The following is a 21,146-nucleotide window of genomic DNA, read 5'->3' on the forward strand; positions in this document are numbered from 1 at the left end:
ATTAAATGGTGAGGCATACGTTCAATTTTCAAGAGAAGTGCATCCAGTACTGCTTGAGGAATTTCCTTTGGGCGTCAGAAGGGATATATTTTTGTCAAGTAGCACGTCAGCATTTAACTGAAACATATGCAAATTAGTGGATAGGTCGACGAGGACCACAGAACTGGCCCGCTCGATCCCCGGATCTCAATCCTCTCGATTTCTCTATTTGGGGCCATTTACAGGGTTTGGTTTATCGTACTCCTGTTCGCGATGTAGAGAACTTGAGAAACCGCATCATCGATGCGTGCAGGGTAATCAGAGACGCATGCGTCTAGACGATGCGACGTCTAGACGCATGCGTAATGTCTGAAGGTAGACATATTCAATATTTACTATGATTTCTACATGTTGTGTGTTTTGTTATTAATAAATTAGTTTTGTTTATTACCCTTTAATCGTTTAATGCAGTTACTAAATACAAAATAACAATAAATCCAGTTCGCATTTATGACGATGGATCTCTGTAGTTGTTCGTAAAATAATTTTTTGCTGCGAACTGGTTTATTTTGGGCAAAAAACCCAAGAGACATTTTTTGTTTAGAATGAAACAGGCTATCGGAAATACATTTTCAAATGGTAAACAAATAATAAGATAAAAAGTTACATTGGAAATAAATTTCAGGAGTTGCGTTTTCCACTTCTTACAACCATGGGGTAAACCAAATAAATTACTGGCTAAGAGTCTTTTTGGTAGTACAAAACGTCAGGTTAATTTCAATATTGTAACTTTTTCAGTGATTGTGAAAAAAATGTTATACCTTTACAGCCCCTTTAAGGGGCTGTATCTTAACTCCATGATGCTCCAATGAAGTTTCTTCATATGAAAGGTCCTATCTTTTTTTCGATGAGGAATCACCTCCTCAAATGTTTTACACTTATTCAGTTACACCCTGTATAAAGAATGATGAAATTTTAATATAATCTACTCAATTCCAGCCACAATGATTTCTTTTATTGAAAAGATAATCCATACTTATTACACTTGATACTCACTTATTTGTTTCTGTTTTTCCGTACTGATGAGTACTGGGAAGCTGAAATTTTGTATATAGGTGCTTCTTAGGTCTTATATGCACCCTAAGAGTGGATTTTTTCCTTTTACTCCCACGGGAATCCCCCGTGGGAGCGTCCCTTTTACTCCCACTGGGACTCTCCGTGGGAGTAAAAGGGGTGCATTTACATTTGAGAATCAACTTTTCATCACTGTTTCTCCGTACCGCTATATTTTCGGAGGCTGAAATTTTCTATGTAGGATCGTTTTATGTTGTAGTTGTGCAATAAGAAAGGATTTTTGGATATTCCAACTGGGGCACCAGTCGCAGGGGAAAAAGGCACGTCCATAAAACAAAACCATCTTTTCATCACTATTTCTCCAAGCCCTTAAATTTTCGGTGGGTGAATTTATATTTAGTATCAGCATTGCACTCGTGCGAAGCCGGTTCGGCTCGCTAGTATAAAATAAAGAACTAAAGTCAAGCTAGTGAACCTTGATGGAAATGAACTTGAAAGTTCTAGGGTACTGCTGTTTTGTTCTTTGTTTTGTCCTATGTTCTTGTATGTAGAAAACATACCTATTTATTTCAACATTGAAGGTTAAGATAATTATCATTTTTTTTATATATTATCTAATTCACACAAATTTCAATCAGGGGAAACGGTATATATTTTTGGAGAGGGGAGAAAACTTTACCTGATCTGTCAATTGATGCAGTATCACGAATCTCCTGAGAGCATTGTTTCAGTTACTCGAAATCTTCTCGATGAATAACCCTATATTGGTTACCCACACCGCTTCTAGAGCTGCCTGATATAAATTCATAGATTGGATTTCAGTTCTCAACTTGCCTTAGGATATTCTTCCAGAAACAATGTTGTCTGTTTCTAAAACTAAATTGAAAAACTTGTCAGGATTTCAATCTTCCGTTCCTCGATGGATAACGAAAAGCATCTTGAAGCGCAAATATTTCTCAAAACCAATCCCGACTATTCAGCATCAATTTCTTCGAATGCCTTTGCTAATATTGGACTGTTGCTCATTATTGGAAAAGAGGGATATGGATAGAGTTTCACTGGAGGCGCTTACACATTTTTGGAGTTTATTGGAAATTAATGTACGGGAAAAACAGAAAAACATTCACTTTGGTGAAATGTCTCAAGACAATTCTTTCGGAGTGAAGGTTTTAAAGAATTATTTAAAAATATTTTGAGAAAATTGATCGAATTCAGATCCAGTCTTGGTTAATTCTATTTATAGTTTGTAAATAAAAAATTGGCATATAAATGAGAACATTTCGCTGCGAAAATCACAAAACTGGAGTCTATGCGAACGAAATCTTGGCAATAGCCATCGACCTGAACATCTTCATTTTCAATCATCATGCAATATATTCTCGAAATCATTTTTTATGCGAGTCCCGAATATCCGTGGGGCATCAGGAAGCATAAGTGTTTCAGTGTTTCTGACAGTATCTCATTCGCTAGATGTAATACATATTCGAATTTCCTTTTGTATACCTCCGAATCTGCTCGTGACAAATCTAGACTTATTAAATATTAATGGTCTTTCCATATTTCCGAAGGTATTATTCGAATGGAAACATGTCTTTGATGTTGTACATTTTCAAATAATGATCAATGATCAAAGTTCAAAGACTGTTCGAGAATCCCAGGAAAGTTCAACGGAATAATCTGTGCATTTCTCAGAAAGGCGTATTTCGTTACTTGTGACATACTGAAAACTCAAAAATTATTGCGTTTGTAGGCAAGTTTGTAGACCTGTCTAAATATTTTAAAATACATTATATTTTGATATAGTGAAACAGAGACAAAATATTTTCTAGTGGAAAATGGTTTTTGTTAATGGTCATCTTTATGTTGTTTTAAATTTTATTTAATAAAGTATCTCCTAGTTAGTAGGAAAACCATTTGTAAGTTATATTTGTCTTTTTTTTGCAGTTGGAATTCAAATTTGCCATTATCAATATGTTATATTTGAACATGAATATATCACAGGATTCTATTTTAACACCAATCAGGGTTTTTCCGCATCAACAATTTGCGTCCAAAATATTAGTGTGCTGTCATTCAAAAATATTTATTCTTTGCATAGATCAGATTCATCCACTCTAACCAAATCGAAAGCAAAATTACCGAAATGAATCGTATCATTTATTCACATGCTTCATCTTTGATACACTGAGCTGGGGATTACATAAATATGAAATGCGAAATGTACGTAGGTAGAAAACAAACTAGCCATTTTTAATTGCTTTATATAATTATATTTTCCATATAATGCATTTTTCATGACATATACACAATCAGATTTTCGGAAACTATGATTTCCATTCGAATTCGTGTTTCTCACCAGTACAAACAAATTTACATATTCATATCATCTTTATTCGTCGTCGTCGGTTACCGGGTAAGGTAACCCGGGGTAGATGTAGGTGTCGTTGAAAGTTAGGGGTCGTAGGGACTCGTTAATTCGGGAATTTACTAACATCACCTTTGGGATCCTTCATGACCGATTCATACTGAGAACTGAATTGAAATATTTCATAAGCATCAATGGGGAATGTTCCTCAATTTGGGTTATTACAGCAAATGCAAGTTTGAACAAAATGAAGTCGAGTTTAATTAATGAGTTTTTCAAATTCACTTCGAAAAGTAATCAAATTGATGTTTCAGATGTTGGGTTTTATTTTTAAAGGTATTTGTTTCTAACTCACATATTGGCAACAGCGCCTATATCAAGTTGAAATAATTTATACGTACCTAGATATTCTACTTAAAAAAAAAAGGAAAATTATCTTTATAAATCAACAATTAAGGCAAAATTTAAATGATAATTCAATACCACCTTCACAAGCCACATAAACAACAGTTGTTTTGTTATTCATTTATGTAGAGGAAGATAGGTTAGGTGCACAAAATGTCACATGTCACAGAATAACTCGGAACATACGTAAACAGAAGAACACGCCTCTGAAATATGTCATCTTTGTTTGTCTCATACAGGTAACAGATTCATTGTTCTTTATTAGCTATAACCGATGTTACCAAATGGTGAAATAGAAACGAATCCCTTTAAATGTTGAATGCATTATTTCATTCCTCTTTTTTAAGTATTTAAATAATTTTAAAAAACAGGTTGAAATAATTAGTTCAAAATGCGTTGTTTTAGAGCTCTTTTATGAAAACTACTTGATTTTCGTCAGGAGGAACATTCCCCATTGCGGGTGAACCAATGGATTTGAAGGATAAGTAACGCGTCTCAGCCGTGATAGGCATCTAGTACGTACAATCTGTTTTCAAGTTGCTATCTTTTCATGTAAATCGACAGCGTTTAGAAAGACAGAAAGTTGGTGGATGTCCTGAAACACAGAAGCTTTTCTGCCACCCTGACAAATAAAAACGTTCACATATGGGGTGTAGGATAAAGAAATTATTCAATAACATGAAAGTCGCAGGAATCTTCACTCCGTTGACATGTGGGTCTTTTGAAGTGTGTGAGATTGTTGAGGATATAATCTATCTGTATCTGTAGAGTAGGGAGGGTGATTGTAAACTCACAGCACTTAGGCCACATGTAACCCATTGTACATCCTCCCGAGGAGTTGTTCTTCTAGGTAATTGTCCATCCTGTCCTTACCAGGAAGGTGAACAGGTCACTAGGAGACATCTCCTTTATATTGGCAGGTGTAGGCCAAACACACACTCTCTTTGGCAACCTTGAGTTGTCTCACGGTGGCCTCCGAGAAGGTTTTGGAAGGTGCAGCTATATTAATGATATAATCTATGGTGGACTTCATTACAAGATATTGTCTGTCTATATTCCCGGAATTCGAAAATTCACCTATTCCTGCAACTGTTGATCTGGTTCATAGAAATGATCTCTATCCTTTCGTTTTACTCTTCATATAATTGACATGTTGGAACGAGCCTTGGGTGTTCGAGTAATTCAAGATACAAATACTGATCATCGGTTATTACTGATTTTTGTTCATGAGACGCTTACTCTCACACCAAGTTACAGCAATCTCTTCCTGTGTATACCGCCAGAGTTTTATCGACATCGTCGAATCTTCAAATTCAGTTTACCACAATTCAGTGGTAGTCTGATGCATGCATGAAGCCTCATGGAAGAAACGACATAAAGGGAAACCTTAGGGTGCTTGGTCCTATGTATATTGCTCACTTAGAGATTGTGAAGGGAGACAGTATAGAATCTTGAAGAACTCCACTAGGATCTTCATGTCATTCAACAGAGGTGGGAATCTACTAGACTAGGCTCAAAGTTGAGCTTATATACAGAAGACCTTCAGGGGCACAATGTGGACGTAAGTGTTTTGATTGACATCATGCATATAATCACATTTCAAAATGTTGTTGACTATGGTGCTCTTCGTTGTCAGTGCTGGCCTGGCCAGCGTCGTTCTCAAATACATACGGACCGATAACGCCACCAGCCCAAAACCCACACCAAACAGTGACTTTTTCGGTATGCATTGAACGACAATTTCGACAATTTTGTTTGTTAACGTAACCATTCGATTAAAATTAGGGTCAGTTGCTAACTGCTCTGAGCCCATTCAGCGAACACACGTCGTTGTCTATGGTCGTCTACCTCCACTTCCTGGGTCAGTTGAATTTTGTACGGGCGCAAGCCCATGTCACGACGCAATATTCTGCAAGTTGTGATCTGTGCAAGGCCAAGTTCTTGTGAGCGACGCGAAATCGATTGCCTCGAATTCTCCTGCACACTCTCACAGATAGCGGCGATGTTGTTGGCAGATCTTGCGTTTCGTGAACGTACAAGTCTTGGTCGATCATTTACTGAACCAGTCTCAAATTTATCCACCACATTGTGAATATTCCTCTCGGTAGAACGATTATGGCGACGGTAATATGGACGAAGCGCGCGGTACGTTGCCCGAACACAACACCCGTTTTGATAAAACAATTTTATTATTTGCACGTGTTGAATATCCGTCCATGGTGATTCGGTAAACCAAACTGAATAAATGACAACTAATTTGTAGGTAGGTCTAAAGTGAGTGGGTCTATTCGACCCTCCGCCGCAACCCATAAGGGTTTATTGTGGCTCACACCTAATCACACTCGGACAAATAAACCCAGCTTCTTAACGAAGCCGATTAGTTTGTATGGTGAGTGGTCTTTCAGGTCAGATGGTGAGAGTACGGATCTGCCAAACTCAAAGAACCTGATTCGGTCCCCAGCGGGGCAGGCACAAAGTATATGCTCTGCAGTTGCATCATTTTTTAGACAGAGACGACAAACACTGTCTTCCGACAGTCCAAGTCTCTGCATGTGATGATTCAAATGACAGTGACCTCTAAGATGGCCTGTTAGACATCGTAGTTCATCCCTACTGTAAGTAGTCCAACAACTGTTTGGACTCAAGCTTCGAAGGGTGAATAAACGCCTTGGAGTCGGCCAATCCTGGAAGATTCTGCCAGAAGTCCATAACTCTTCTTGCCAACCAGGTGTTGAGTGTTTGGCAAAGCCCAAAGCGATGCCAATGCCAGGTTCTGGTCCAATGAAGCCGCTTGCAGCACCCTCCTTTGCAAGAGAGTCAGCAGCCTCATTGCCTTCCAGGCCAGTATGGCCAGGAATCCAGACCAGAGACAATCTGTTTAGTCTTCCTATCGAGGAGAGTCTTTTTTGACAATTTGCTACCAATTTAGACGTTGCTCGGTGGGAGCCAAGAGCTTCCAATGCCGTTTGACTGTCCGAGAATATTTTTATTGACTTGTGAGTGAGGTTGGATTCATCCAATCTCTCCGCACACAATTCAATAGCGTAAATATCCGCTTGAAATACAGTCGCATAAGTTCCTAGGCAGGAAGATGACTCTGTCCTGGGTCTGCGACTGAAAACACCTGCACCAGAACCGCAAGGTGTTTTTGATCCTCCATCTGTGAACCAACAACTATCTGCTGATAGATGTAGCTTCAATAAGATGGCTGTCATGAATTGTCAAAGTTTGGAAGTGCCTGTTGGAAGACCTTATATAAAGATGACACCATGGCATTATCTGTATCATCAATTATTGTTTTTGCCTTACATTTGAAAATCGATGAAAATTCCATTCTACTTTTTCAAATACATGTTTTTTGTATTGGTTCAACTAAGGTATTAGATTTTTTTCCGGAATTGATTTTTATTTTCAATTTTGAACAGTAAATAATGAAATTTGGAACAATCATGAAATACAAATCAATTCAAAGAACTAAGATTATAAAAAAAATCACATCAGAAGTGCTGCTTCGTTCCCTCCTGTTCGTAAAAGACGACATATGCCTCATTGCTCACAAGTGATTTTGGCGAAATTGGGAACACGTGTTAATCGTGGTAGTCATGCCACGTGGTAGTCATGCCATTACACAGCAATATGCTGTGTAATGTCTGTTGTAAGTAGTCCCGATGTGATTTGAAAGTGCATATTGATTATAACAACAAGGAGCCACATTGTCTGCTGCATAACTGCTCATATCTAATCCATCTGAAGAAAAGTCAATGGAAACATTCAATTTGCCTCTGAACCTTTCCGTCGGAGAGAATCTTTTCGAATGAATTACTGAAATAAAATTAGATTTTTATTTTTGATTTAGTTTTTCTGAAATGTTTTCACAATTCAATCAAGATGAGGTTATCTCCATAAATGAAAACGTAAAGATTGTTTCTTCTGGAAAATTTTTATTGATCTAGCCGACCATTAACAATTTATCTATACATTAAATCAAATTGTTTATACACAACATACAAATATTTTTTATGTTACAATTAGAAGCATTTTTTCCCCATTATTGTAGTTGTTGAAACCACTTTTTAACTTAATATCTAATTTTCCATATCACAAAAGTTCAGTGCAGTATGACAGTATTTGATTTATGGTAGGCCATTCTATATAATCTGCTGGAGTTTCAAATAGGGATCGTAAAGAGTTATTTACGAGTATGTTGACATGGAATATCGAGTATATGATTCTTCTTCATTATTCCATTGAAGCATGTTTTGAAACAGGTGCTGAATAGTGCTATTTGGGAAGAGATCAGTTCAGTTATAAATTGACTTCATCTTTTTATGCTTTGCCTGTAGGACGTTAAATCACAATATTTTCTGCGATTGGGATGGTTTGTATCATATCTGTACAACTAAAATTCAGTACGAGAAGATATTTGTGTCTTACTTAGGTTATTAATATGTACATGATGAAAAAATGTAATACTGACAGACCAAGGAACGATTTCACATAGATAACATGTTATTTTCGAATTGAAATTCGGTTCAATAAGAAAACGATCAAGTAGAAACATCTTTGATGAAATGTGAACACGAAACACATTTGGAAAGATATATAATCGATAAATGATGTTATCTTGGAAGAATTATTAAATTTATGTTTTCAGAATGCTTTCAAACAAATCTTTAAATCCTCCATCTTCATAATGCCACCATTGAAAGGTAGAAACAATAGAGCAGCTTTCTGAATATCAACAGAAGTCTCTTTGCTGAAATATTATTTTAAAAAATTGACAAAATATTTTCATATATTCAATGTTCGTTCCAACTCCAGCACCACAGCTTCCAAGGATTCCACACCTAAGTCACATTGATGTATCACTTCGATTCGCTCATCTTACAAATTTATCCCGCTTGTGGTCATTCTGTTCTTCCTCTTGACCTTTATTTGTCACCTATGTGGTCTCCAAGTCGTTTTCCTGTACCTGCATGTCAACACCTTTTTGAATGCTTGTCTGAATACTTTGTTGAATATCGTGTAGAATATCGGATTGACCATAGAACTCGCGTAACCCAGCCAGGTCACTAACTGCACCGCCCAATTATCGAGGTTTTTGTCGCACTCCGTACAAAACGTGGGCAAAAGATTAAGAATGAAAAATGGTGCCCACAGAATCACAAACGTAAAAAACACCACGCCGAGCACTTTGGTCGCTTTTTGTTCCAACCTGATGATCCTGCCGTGTCTGGAAGAATTTCTGGATATGACGCTGGAATTCCTGCTGTGATGGGATCGTACGCTCCTGCTTCCGGTCGCTTGGGATGTGCTGTTGTAGTTGTATCTTTGAAGCAGGCACGGAGACGAGGGGTTCTTGCTTCTGTCTACTAGAGTCCCTCCCACGTGGTGACCGTTTTGGCGAAGGGTTGCTGATCTGCGCAACAGTAGAGGTGTTCGCTGAGTTCCTAGGGCGGAGTTACTGACGAAGGTCGTTCTTGTGGCACCAAAACTGGAACCTGCAATAGAAAACAAATTAAAAATATTTCATACCGACCTTAATTGGGATATATCGAGATATCAACATATTTATGAGAACAATGCAACCGCATTTCAGACGGAAATATACGCCATTTATTTATGTGTGGAGATATTGGCGATAATTAACCTCAAGCATAAGCTGTCAAGCTGCTATGAAGGAACTTGCTCCCATCGAGCAACGTCCAAATTGGTAGTAAGCTGCTAGAAAAAACTCCTCGATGGGAAGACCTAACAAATTGAATCTGGCATGGTAGAAAATTTTACTGCTGACTCCTTTTGCAAAGGGTGGTGGTGTGCGGTTACTTTGGACCAGAAGTTGTCATTGGCATCGCTTAGATTTTTGCCAAACACTGCAAAAAGAGTTTTTGACCTCTAAAAAATCTACCTTACCTACTTCGAAGCATCTTCACAAAACTGTTGTTAGACTACAACAGGTTGTCTAGCATGTCTACTGGCAGGTAATTTTATCTCAATCAATTTATGAAGAGACTCGGCCTTGGTGCCGGCCCCAACGCGATCTATTCATTAGGTTTACAGTACTTGGGGGAGTTCACTCTCGTCGTCTGACCTCAAAAGTCATTCACCAAGTAGACCCTCCTGTTTTGGAACTAGGCTTACTGATAATATACTATCTAATGATAATCTGTGACATTATTACTGGAAAAACATTTCAAAATCTTCCTTCTTCCTTGAATTTCTCAAATACCTTGTGTAAGATGTGGAAAGAAATCTGGGTCAAAAGTTTTCTGTTTGTGGGACAGGACAACTTTATTTTTTCCATTGTTAAGGTGGGTCTCGAAGTAACTGATTTGAAACCTTTCGGCACTGTATCCAACGCCTCTTCATTTTGTAAAATGAACCTTCGTTAAAAATATTCAGTATTTTTTTTAAATATTTAATATGAGTGTGTACATTCCCATAATAAATAAAAACTCTCTTACCTAAAGATCTAATTATTGAAAAATTCTTATGATATGTTACCTCTTCTATGACTTCTTCTTGATTCCCACGTTACCACCACGTTGTTTGGGGAAGACTCCCCGCTACTGCCGCGACTCCTCACCAGCGATGATTTTTTTATGGGAGAAATAGGAAGTAAACTGCGGTTTTCCACGTCTAGCGTCATTTTTCCGCCGGAAGCCTGCAGCGCTTCGCTTGGCACTATCTTAAGTTCCGCTGGTGCTGGAGGTGGGACATTTCCCGACTTTTCTCCGAAGTACGGACACGTGCAGGGCGGAGGCAGAGGAAACGGTGAGTTGTCGGTCGCTTCTGGTTTGTCTTCGTACTGTGCATACGAAATTATGAATGAAGAACGAGGAAACAGTTACTACGAAAAGTAATATACCCCGACGGATGTTGAAATGTATCCATCAAAGAATCGTTTACAATCATGAAAATCTAAAATGTTTTTTATATCTATTCGTAAATTCATAATCACCTTTTCTGGTTGACTGGGAAATCGATCTTCATGGAAACTAGCCCCCCTCTTTCTCCATTTGGGCGAGGGATATTCTTCTTTCGTATCGCCCTCATGGAAAGTGGACGCTCTGCGTCTCTTTGACTGAGAAGGAGATGACTCGGATGTCAGTAACGATGAGTGGGAATCCGCTAAGCTCTCTACACTTCGGTCTTCCGTACTGAAACATATGTCAAAATGATATATTTGCTAGGCAGGCAATAGCTTCAAAGGCAAATCCCGAAACAGGTCGTTTTTTGTTTTTAAATTATGATTTTTTGGCGTATGTATCGTAAGAGTAACGTTGATATCTGCGTATGATAACGTAATCGATGATTTCGTTCGTGTGATAGCTCATTTAAAAGTTTATTCAGTTATCGATTCATTGATATATCAGATATATAAATTATACAGGTTGGCCAAAAATATCCAATTCTGAAGTAAATTAATTCACACAAGAGGACTCCGAGGTCCTCTACGCCACATCAACCTACGAACACATCAAACGGAGATGCAGGTGCTGTGGAATGGCCATATAATGGGGAATGTTCCTCAATTTGGGTTATTACAGCAAATGCAAGTTTGAACAAAATAAAGTTGAGTTTAATTCATGAGTTTTTCAAATTGACTTCGAAAAGTATTCAAATTGATGTTTCAAATGGGTTTTAATTTTTTAAGGGATTTGTTTCTAATTCACATAATGGCAACAGCGCCTATCTTAATAAATCAACAATTAAGGCAAAATATAAATTATAATTCAATTCCACCTCCATAAGCCACATAAAAAACAACAGTTGTTTTGTTATTTATTTATATAGAGGAAGAGAGGTGCACAAAATGTCATGTCACAGAATGTCTCGGAAATCGGAACATAAGTAACCAGAACAGCACGCCTCTGAAATATGTCATCTTTGTTTGTCTCATACAGGTAACATATTCAATGTCCTTCATTATCTATAACCGATGTTGCCAAATGGTGAAATAGAAACGAATCCCTTTCAATGTTGAATGCATTATTTCATTCCTCTTTTTTAGTATTTAAACCATTTTTTTGAAGAAAAAGGTTGAAATGATAAGTTTAAAATGCATTGTTTTAGAGCTCTTTTATGAAAACTACTTGATTTTCGACAGGAAGAACATTCCCCATTGTGACTCACAGGTTACGGGAACATAAATTTTGGCCTACTGTAGTCCCAACGAACGTTTTCGTAAAGAACATCATGGAAATTATTCAAATAAAATGTTGCATATGCAAACAGTGGAATTTGAGATATTTGTAGTTTCAGTATTCATGCATTGACCTGTGAGTACATTTTGATTGCAGTACAGTTCAATCTTTGCAATGAAAGCAACCCTTTTTTCGTCGACTCCTATTGTAGCGTGATAGAAAACTTCGCGGAAACTCTATTCCGTTTTTTGTCGGCAACAAGTTCGTTAACTTCCACAGATTGGCTTAGTCATTTTCCATCCATTACAATGCGATTCATATCGTTGCTGGCAGGGATTCGCTAGCCTCTTTTTTTCGATCGCGGCAAAACTTGACGGCTGTACGTCAATCTGTGGAATATTATATACAATTATACAGCATTAATTAGAGGAAACTTTTATTGGGGTTTCGCGTGTTGCGAGTACCATTAAGGCAGCAGACGTTTAAATTGTTTTCTCGGAAGAATGGAAAGCGTCCGCGTTACTTTTCAGGGAAAGAGGGAAAGAGATTCGAATCTCATCTTGACGTATTGCGGAGAACGGGATTTGCGAGCGAGTTTCGAGTTTAATTTCTGTTGTTTGCCAGTTTGCAAATTAATACGGCCAGGAAAGATACGAAGAATGAATTGAAGAATAGTCTGTCAGCGACGTTAAATGTTTTTTGACTAAACTTGTCTTTTCTGAGGAAAATAATTCAAGAAGGGAAGGGTTCAAAACCACCCGATCTACGATTGGGATTATAACCAACAGAATTGACAGGAAGCACTACAATAACTAGTGAAAGACGATGCGATCTTCTCTTAAGAAGACGCAATCTGGATGGACATTGAAGATTAAGGAAGCTTATCAGGCGGTCAGTTGACAATCCGAACTTTGATAACGGCCGTCAAATGAGATACGCGTTCTGTCTTTCACTGCAGCTTCCACTGTAAGACAGCTACATGAAACCAGAGCCCAAAGAGAAAGCATTCATGATCCAACATCAGACGGTGTCATATTCCTATCGCCATACGTTCCATCGGTAGCACGAATGTATTGTTGTACTCAACTGCCCTTGAAGAACAAGCCTGGGATGAGGAGTTTTTGATTTTTTTTTTTGCTTTCTACAGCTCCACCAATATATGAAGAACGGAAATTAAAAAAAAATGGAAGAAAACTTTATTTAATGTGTCTAAGGTAAAGTAGGTCCATTGTGGAAACCTTGGAAACCGTAAGATATACAGAACTGGTTAAATCAGGATAGAGTTTTTTTTTAGAGCTCATCTAAACATTTAGGAAAATCTCAACTAGATCGAAAAAAAAAACAAATTTGTCAATCTCTTCATAATTTCTAGCGTTTTTCAAGAATTTGATTGAATACAAAAAGAGACACTTTCTCTTTGACACTTTTCAAAACGTTCAAAATGATCTTTACATATTTTTAGTCGATTGTTTGGTCTCCAAAAAACCATCATTTTGCATAAAATGTGATTGAAAATTTGACAAACATGCATATTGCATTCAGAGTCGATTGATCCGAAATGAAGGAACTACGATTTTTTTTCCTTTCCAAGTCAACTGATGAACAAGTCGTGTCTTCAAGTTTTCGGAATATTTTGAAGTTATAACTTCTTATGAGAGGGTAAACCGCTTCGTTACCTAACGCTTAAATGGCTGCCTATTCTTTCATGCAAACGTCAGCGAAAGGCAGGCTTCCCCTCTTTCGTCGGACAGGCGATCAGTGTTTAGTGTGCGTTAGGCATGTACTATTGACAGTATTATAAAATTATAACCAACAAGCAAGTAATATTCTTTTATTTTGTCAAACGTGGCTCAAAAGTAATGATAATAATTTTGTGTATATATATTATTAGTATCATTATTTAATCCTACAAATGTAACAATTGGCTTATGGTAGCTAATATATGTGTTCATACACAAAATAATCAATTTCAAACAATTTCAATATTGAATTATTCAAACACTCACGTTTTTTTACAAAAATGTATCACGAATTTTGGAGGGTTGGAAATTTTAATATTGTTTCAAAATTGATCCAACAACGTTGATGCAATTCAAGAATAAATTTAAATACGAACCATACTCGGCATAGATTTCGACGATCCTCCGTTTAAGGGTGCATGCAACCAACAGTCAATCATTTTTCTTACCCCCGCTCACTTTTTTGTGTTTCGTCGAAACGATCCATCATGCGCTCTTTTTCTGTTGTTTGTGTTACCAAGAATTCATCGACAAAATATTATGCAGTTACGAATCGTTATGCGCATGAATTTGTTTTCAGAATTGGTTTTTATTTTTCTCACTGCGAATTATATGGAAATAAGTGCATGAAATAGAGTCTAAGACAGCCGTTAGTGAAATAACACGTGGTGTCATACTTTCATCTTCTGATCAACAATCCCGGGAAAGCACCAGATACTTCGATTCTGACAACTAACATGCGAATTCTGTAAATAAATGGATTTATTCAGCAGGTCATGAAATTCTCTATTTTCAATTTTTAATTATGAAAAAGCTAAAGTTTCATTGCATTGCATTGGGAACGTGTGAATTCTTCCGTGAAAAATTCCTGAAAAAAGAAACGATGACAACTCTTCTAACGAAGTCGTTATCTATGGAATCGACACAATTCTCAAACAACGAATATAAAAAATTGAACCCTCATAGGAGGGTAAAACGGCTCGTTACCTAACGCGTAACGGTGCCAGTTTGTCTGGCTTCCCTTTCTTTCACGCATATGTCAGCGGAAGACAGGGTCCTCCTCTCTTGTCGGACAGACTCTTACTGTTCATTGTGCATTAGACATATACATTAACAGTATTATAAACATCTTATAGGAAGAGACGTGGCTTAAAAATGATGATTCTAGCTTGGTGTATGTATATTATTCAATCCTACAAAAGTAATAAGTGGCTTATGGCAGCTATATTTTATGTATACACACGAATTAATTAGTAAATTATTTCATTAACGAATAACCTTTCCCTATATTATATCAATCTACATAAAATGTAAGTAATAACCCAAGCTTTTCTCAAGTTGAACAAATTCAATATTAAATATTTCAACTTAGGTTAGTTTTAAGTTTTCATTTCTGTCGGGCGTCCCGAGACGCACACGTTTTATGTATTTTTATCTATCCCACAGATGGCGCGAAAATCAATGCACTTCTTCTGAACTTTTGGGATGATTAACTGTTTTACTTGATTTATAACCTAGTCATATGGTGTACCTGGTAGTTCAGAGTGAAATCTCGTTTTTTCGAAGAAATGCGATTGAATTGAATTGCAGTAATGCATCTATATTTCAATATGAATGTAATTTCGTTGTAAACCATATTCATAAATATTCTTTTGTACGTTACGATCCATTTATATTCACAATATATCGAGGAATAATTTCATCAGATCTCCGATCTCTTTGGAATCGAGCATCTCATCTTTTCGTCTTTCACAACTCCACAATAAGTTATATGAAGGCGCGAGTTTATTGGTATCGTGAAGGCATTCGCCAAATATGGGCCTCGAATAAGCTTTTGGGTTAGCATAAATGGCGTTAATTAAATTTCTCAAAGGAACGAAACGAAGTTACAGGCGTTGTTCAATAACGAAGGCATTGGGAAGAATTATCAGGTTGAAGACGTTCACTCTCCGTTAATGCTTTTAATTCTACCGCGTTTATGTGTACAGTTTATATTTTGACGGGCTTCAGATTCTTGCAATATTGTTTTTCGTATTAATTTGAGTTTGTTCGAAGCGGTGTATGAAAACTTTCCTGAATTATCTGCTGGTCGTGTTTTAATGAATGTGTTTTCAGTTTCTTGAGTAGCGAGTATTTAATTGCTTCCTTCTTCATTTTGGAAGTTTCCCACCATTTTTTGTATGGAGATGAAGAAGTGAAAGCCAAAAATTATAATTCTCTCGTCGTTTTTTTCTTTGTGCTTAACAAATAGATGTCAAGTCTTGTGCAATTATAGGAGCTGTTCAATAATAATTATTATATTATCATTCGAAAGAGAATTTTATAGTGAAAAACGTATTTCATTATTTCAGTGTTACTAGTACTTCAAATTAATAAGACATCCTATTTTTTTGAAATATCACATGATGAAGGATTTCATAAATACAGCTTTGAAATGTTATTTGAGTTTCATTGAAAAATCTTGAAGGTATACAGCTTTGAAAAGGTGTCAATATAAAATCAATATTCAAATTTCATATGTGTATTTACCAAGTTACCCCTGAAGGAAACTCCATCTTCTGAAGACGCCAACGTATTAGGCGTCTTCATGTAATTGTCTGCCCGACTAAGGCGACATTGAAGTGTACTCAACAATCAATAAAAGAAAGGAGTTGATGATACATCATTCTTAACATTGTTCACTTGTTTCCTTGCACAACACATCGGGTTTTGATAGAATTGGGACCTCTGGCGTGAAGTGAATCTATTGAGAACACTTTTTCCTTACCAGAACAAAAATGCTGTCTCTTGACGCGCGTTTCGCTAAGCAAGGGTTTATTTTGGCTCACACCCATTCACGCTCGAGCAAATAAATCCAGCTTCTTAATGAAGCCGATGAGTTTATATGGTGAGTACTCTTTCAGGCCAGATAGTAAAAGTGCGGCTTTACACACTGAAGACCTGATTTGGTCCGCAGCGGGCAGGTACAAGGTATGTGCTCCGTTGTTTCATCATTTTCGAAACAGAGGCAACACACACTGTCTTCTGACAGTCCGAGTTTCTGCATATGATGATTCAGACGACAGTCACCTATGAGAAGGCCTGTTGGACATCGTAGTTCTTTCCTACTGTAGTCCAACAACTGTTTGGTTTCAAACAGTGAGTCAATCCTGGACGATTTCGCCAGAAGTCCATGAATCCTTTTTTCATCCAAGTGTTCAATGTTTGTTTGGCAAAAGCTGAAGCTATGCCAAAGACAGGTTCTGATTCGATGAAGCTGCTTGCAGCACCCTTCTTTGCAAGGGAGCAGCCTCATTGCTTTCCAGGCCAATATGGCCAGGAATCCAGAAAGTCCTCCTATTGAACATAGTCGTTTTTGGCTATTTGTTTTCAATTTAGACGTTGCTTGGTAGGAGCCAAGAGCTTCCATCGCCGCTTGACTATCCGATAATATTTTTATTGACTTATATGAGGGTGGATTCTACCGTCCCCACGCACAGAATTCAATAGCATAGGTTTCCGCTTGAAATACAGTCGCATAGGCAGGTTGATATCTATGTCCTGAGTCTGCAACTGAAAATGAAAAAACCTGTACCAGAACCTGAAGGCGTTTTTGATCCATCTGTGAACCACCAACTATCTGCTTTCAACCAAGTTAGCATCATCAATAGATGAGTGTTTTCAGTAGATTCATTTCACGCCCGAGGTCCTAATTCAATCATAACTCGATGTGATGTCCAAAGAAACAAGTTAACGATGTTGATAAAAAAAATGCATCATCCACTCCTTTATTTTATTGATTATTAAGTATAGTCAATGTCGCCTGAGTCCGGCAGACATTTACATTAATATGCACGATGCCTCATATCAGGAGATAAATCTGTAAACTATGACCGCAACTAATATGAGGGTCCAAACTAATTTGAATCTGCGTAATAGCGTTTCCATTTCGGAGAGGTAACTGGAATGCTCCTAATAAGATATGAAACTGCAAGAACTCGGATCTATTAAGGTGTATTCCCCCGTAATTCCGATGTATAATCCGAGCAAAATTCAGTTAGGCTCAAAGTTTGCGGGGTTTACATCCTGAATAACAACAGACTGTGGCAGTTTCGTGGTCAGATTTCGAATTGAATCTCCCCATACAGCACTGTCGACGTATGTATGCTCTATCCGACTAGAAGGACCAATTTATGCTTTATTCAATAATACATAATTCATGCCGAATAGAGTTTGCAATATGCATCTCTAGTGTATTACGAGTTTCCCAAAAAGAAACCTTATATACTCACTCTATTATTCAAGTTGGTAATTAATACAAAAGGCGTCGACTTGAATTAATTGTAAAGTTGAAGGTGTACTGTTCATTTCCATATACTAATAGAATTCTTGTAATTATGGGGTACAAAAAAAACCCTAATGACTTTTTCTGTGCCAACTAAGTTTTAATTTGAATGAAAAATTACAGCGACTCTGTTGCTTCATCGATAATTACGGAGCGTGGAAGAGAGAATACTGGTTGTTCAAAAGAAACGGGTTCGGTATGATTAATGATTCGTTAACCGGGAAAACTGATGAAAATTCGGGATTATTAGTGTTTATGGGCGATTGAATGAACGTTAAAATAACCATTCAATGATCGCGACCACGGTTTGGCCAATAAAAATTGGGAAATAATTTGTTATTATTCTGTTTACTCTAGATGAACTGGGTTGATCTCTGTTTATTCATTCATTCAAAGGTTTAGGCTAGGCAATTATGAAAAATGTTTGCGTGACTTTTTAATGGATTGCGTATCAAAACAAAAAAAAGTAGTAAAATCATAAACACCTTTTATTGTTGGTACATGCTGGTAGCAAGTTAATTGGTTCATTGTGAAAGCTATCAATTAGATGCAAATACGATCCCACCTGATTTCGGAAGTGGGTTTAATCTAAGCGATGTCCTGACCGGATTCAGGAATCTCAAGATCCCGTTAGTTTCTGGTTCGTACATTCACCGATATTTTGAGCTTATTTGTCGACTTCTTTTTTTTCTACTCGGTAACCAAATTCTTCTTTCCAAGTCTCTGGGCCCAATGCGTTTTTCTTCACTTTCATACATATGTTCCAACAATCTTATCCTGTTTTATTTTTTTTTAATTGAAGTGATAACTTTTTATTAAAGGATAGATCGCTTCGTTACCTAATGCGTTACGTAGACAGTCTGTCTGGCTTCCCTTTCTCTTACGCATTACGCAGCGAAAGACAGCTCCTAACAATAGAATTAATCGGTCGTGTTGGTCGGTGGTTCAAGCCCCCGGCTGAACTATTGATTTTCACTTGCTATCGTCCACCCCTGTTAGGAATCATACATTGAAAGGTAAGACCTCGTTAATACTAGCTCGCATAAGTTTTGACTTCTGAGAGTTGTCGTTCGTAGGGGTGCGACAGCTGGTTAACGCAAAAACAGATTTTAAACAGTCGTTTTGAGAGATTTATCACCGCATTTTGAATATGGACTAAAGTTGTATAAATGATTTGCACGTTGTACTGGTGTAGATTTATTTCTTCTAGTTTCAGATAGTTGTAAGTGAACAATAACTGATAAAATCTAGATCTATTCGAAGACATGTTCCGCCGGGAGCAGTGTAGGCACTTAAAATTGTAGAGAAAATTTTATGCAAAGAATCTCCAATTAATTACAGTGTCAGTGCTGAATAACAAAAAACTGCTTCAAGCCATGCTGAAAACCACCACTTTAGTTCGTTTCGTGGAATTTATATTTTCCGAGTAAGAGCTCTCTCATTTCTTGAATTATGCGAATGGAAATTAAAACTCCATATAATGGTTTCATTCATGGCGAGTCGTTTCAGATGAATTTTTATATAAACGGGATAAGCTCGTTTCTCATGCGAAAACTGCCCGAATGGCAGTTTGATATCAGCTGTTCTGCCAGTGTATGGATTTATTCGTAGGTTGAATATGCTGATGGATTTCGTTATATTCTGTCTTCGACAATGAGATACGAAGATATATACTTGGATATACTCGACAGATATTGATTGACAGAAGTGCTAAAAGTATTTTACAAAATTATAACGCCGGTATATTCCCAAAACGTCTTCAGTGAGTTTGATAATGGGAAATTCAAAGATTCTATTCACACATTTGCAGAACAATCGAACTAATTTGGAAAGTCTTTACCGCCTAAGTGCTGTTAAATGTTGATTGAAATGTCAATTAATATTCAGACAAATTTCAGTTTGAATTGAACAACGCTCACTTTCTTATTGTTTGGAAAAATGAGAATGTCTTCGACAGCGACAGCTGATTTTCCGGATGACTGGAAATGTAATTGGAAGAGTCATTCCGTTTTGATTTGAACAGTTGTGTGTGGGCGATGAAGGCTTTTTGAACGAATGTTATTGGTTTTTTGTGGAAATTGAACTATTTTTGAACGTCACGTGTTATCGATTGTTTCTTCTGTCCTACAAGTTGTTGCAGTATTACAGAACTCGTATAAGGACTTTCCTGTGAGACAAGTACTCATATCGTTAAGAGAAGTATTATTAGACAATTCTTGAAACAGTTGAATATCAATCATTAGCCCAGAAAGTACGACTGATTTTTTAAATTTATTCATCACGAAGATATGTCGCTTGAAATTTTTTTACTGTAAAATGTTTCAAATATTTTTTCATTGTTTTTTATATGAAGTTTCTATTGGTTACTCATTCAAGTTGACAGATTATTTGTGAAATATTTTTCCGCACAATAGAAAAGTTTGTCTGATCAGTTTAGATTCATTTTTTTATTTTCATATATGTATTAAAATTCACATGAAAACGAGTCTTTTAGTACACCATCAAAAACGAATAAACGAAGCTTAGGATAAAGCAATAATTGGTTTGCTAACGTGATTTTTATGAAACAATACACTTTTTGCTTTCATTCAACTGTTTGTGCCGTTTATTCGGTTTTTGTTATTAATATATTCTAATTACGTTGGTATGTTTTTGGAACAATAATAGCGAGCTGGTTTTTGTTCGGTCGTTTGTTGTTTTGACGTTTGCAATGTACGCAAAAAAGTTATGGATCAGATATGCTGGTTGTTTTGCTAGTGAAACCGTAAATCAAATTTTGTTGGTTCTATGGCTGCATTTTTATATCTAATTTCATTCTGATGTAATGATTGAGCTAATCTTCAAACCAAATGAGATACATATTGAAAGTGACGAATATTAGAAGGAATATTAGATCATGCTCAGATACAAACTGAAAGAAGTTACCCTTTGAAAACAACTACTTTCGAATGATCATTAAATTATACGAAAGGAAAAATTCTTTCAATACAACTACTTTATATTGGAAGGGTTATATTTTTATCTTCCAAAAACTTTCCCAAAAATTCCCACATTTTTTTGTATCAAGATGGAGTAGTAGAACCTTTCATTCCCAAAAATTAGTCACTTCTAAA

The 21,146-nt window shown here is 36.8% G+C and overlaps 2 protein-coding genes across 2 annotated transcripts in view; one reads left to right on the plus strand and one right to left on the minus strand.

Moving 5' to 3' along the window:
• Rpn2 (Regulatory particle non-ATPase 2) overlaps positions 1–21,146 on the plus strand; it is a 238,809-nt gene that overhangs the window by 172,525 nt on the left and 45,138 nt on the right. The gene's annotated exons all lie outside the window — the stretch shown is intronic.
• Positions 7,487–21,146, minus strand: part of 5-HT2B (5-hydroxytryptamine receptor 2B) — a 231,409-nt gene continuing 217,749 nt past the window's right edge. The window contains exons 7-9 of the mRNA XM_074184561.1: positions 10,785–10,983; positions 10,328–10,631; positions 7,487–9,324 (exon numbers count right to left, since the gene is read on the minus strand). Of these exons, the coding sequence (XP_074040662.1) occupies positions 8,762–9,324; positions 10,328–10,631; positions 10,785–10,983 (1,066 nt within the window). The 3' untranslated portion in view covers positions 7,487–8,761. The remainder of the gene's footprint in view (positions 9,325–10,327; positions 10,632–10,784; positions 10,984–21,146) is intronic.

The sequence above is a fragment of the Leptinotarsa decemlineata genome, unplaced genomic scaffold (assembly GCF_025532065.1).
Source record: "Leptinotarsa decemlineata unplaced genomic scaffold, Ldec_3_MD MMD2_tig00026354_RagTag_RagTag, whole genome shotgun sequence".
NCBI lineage: Eukaryota > Metazoa > Arthropoda > Insecta > Coleoptera > Chrysomelidae > Leptinotarsa > Leptinotarsa decemlineata.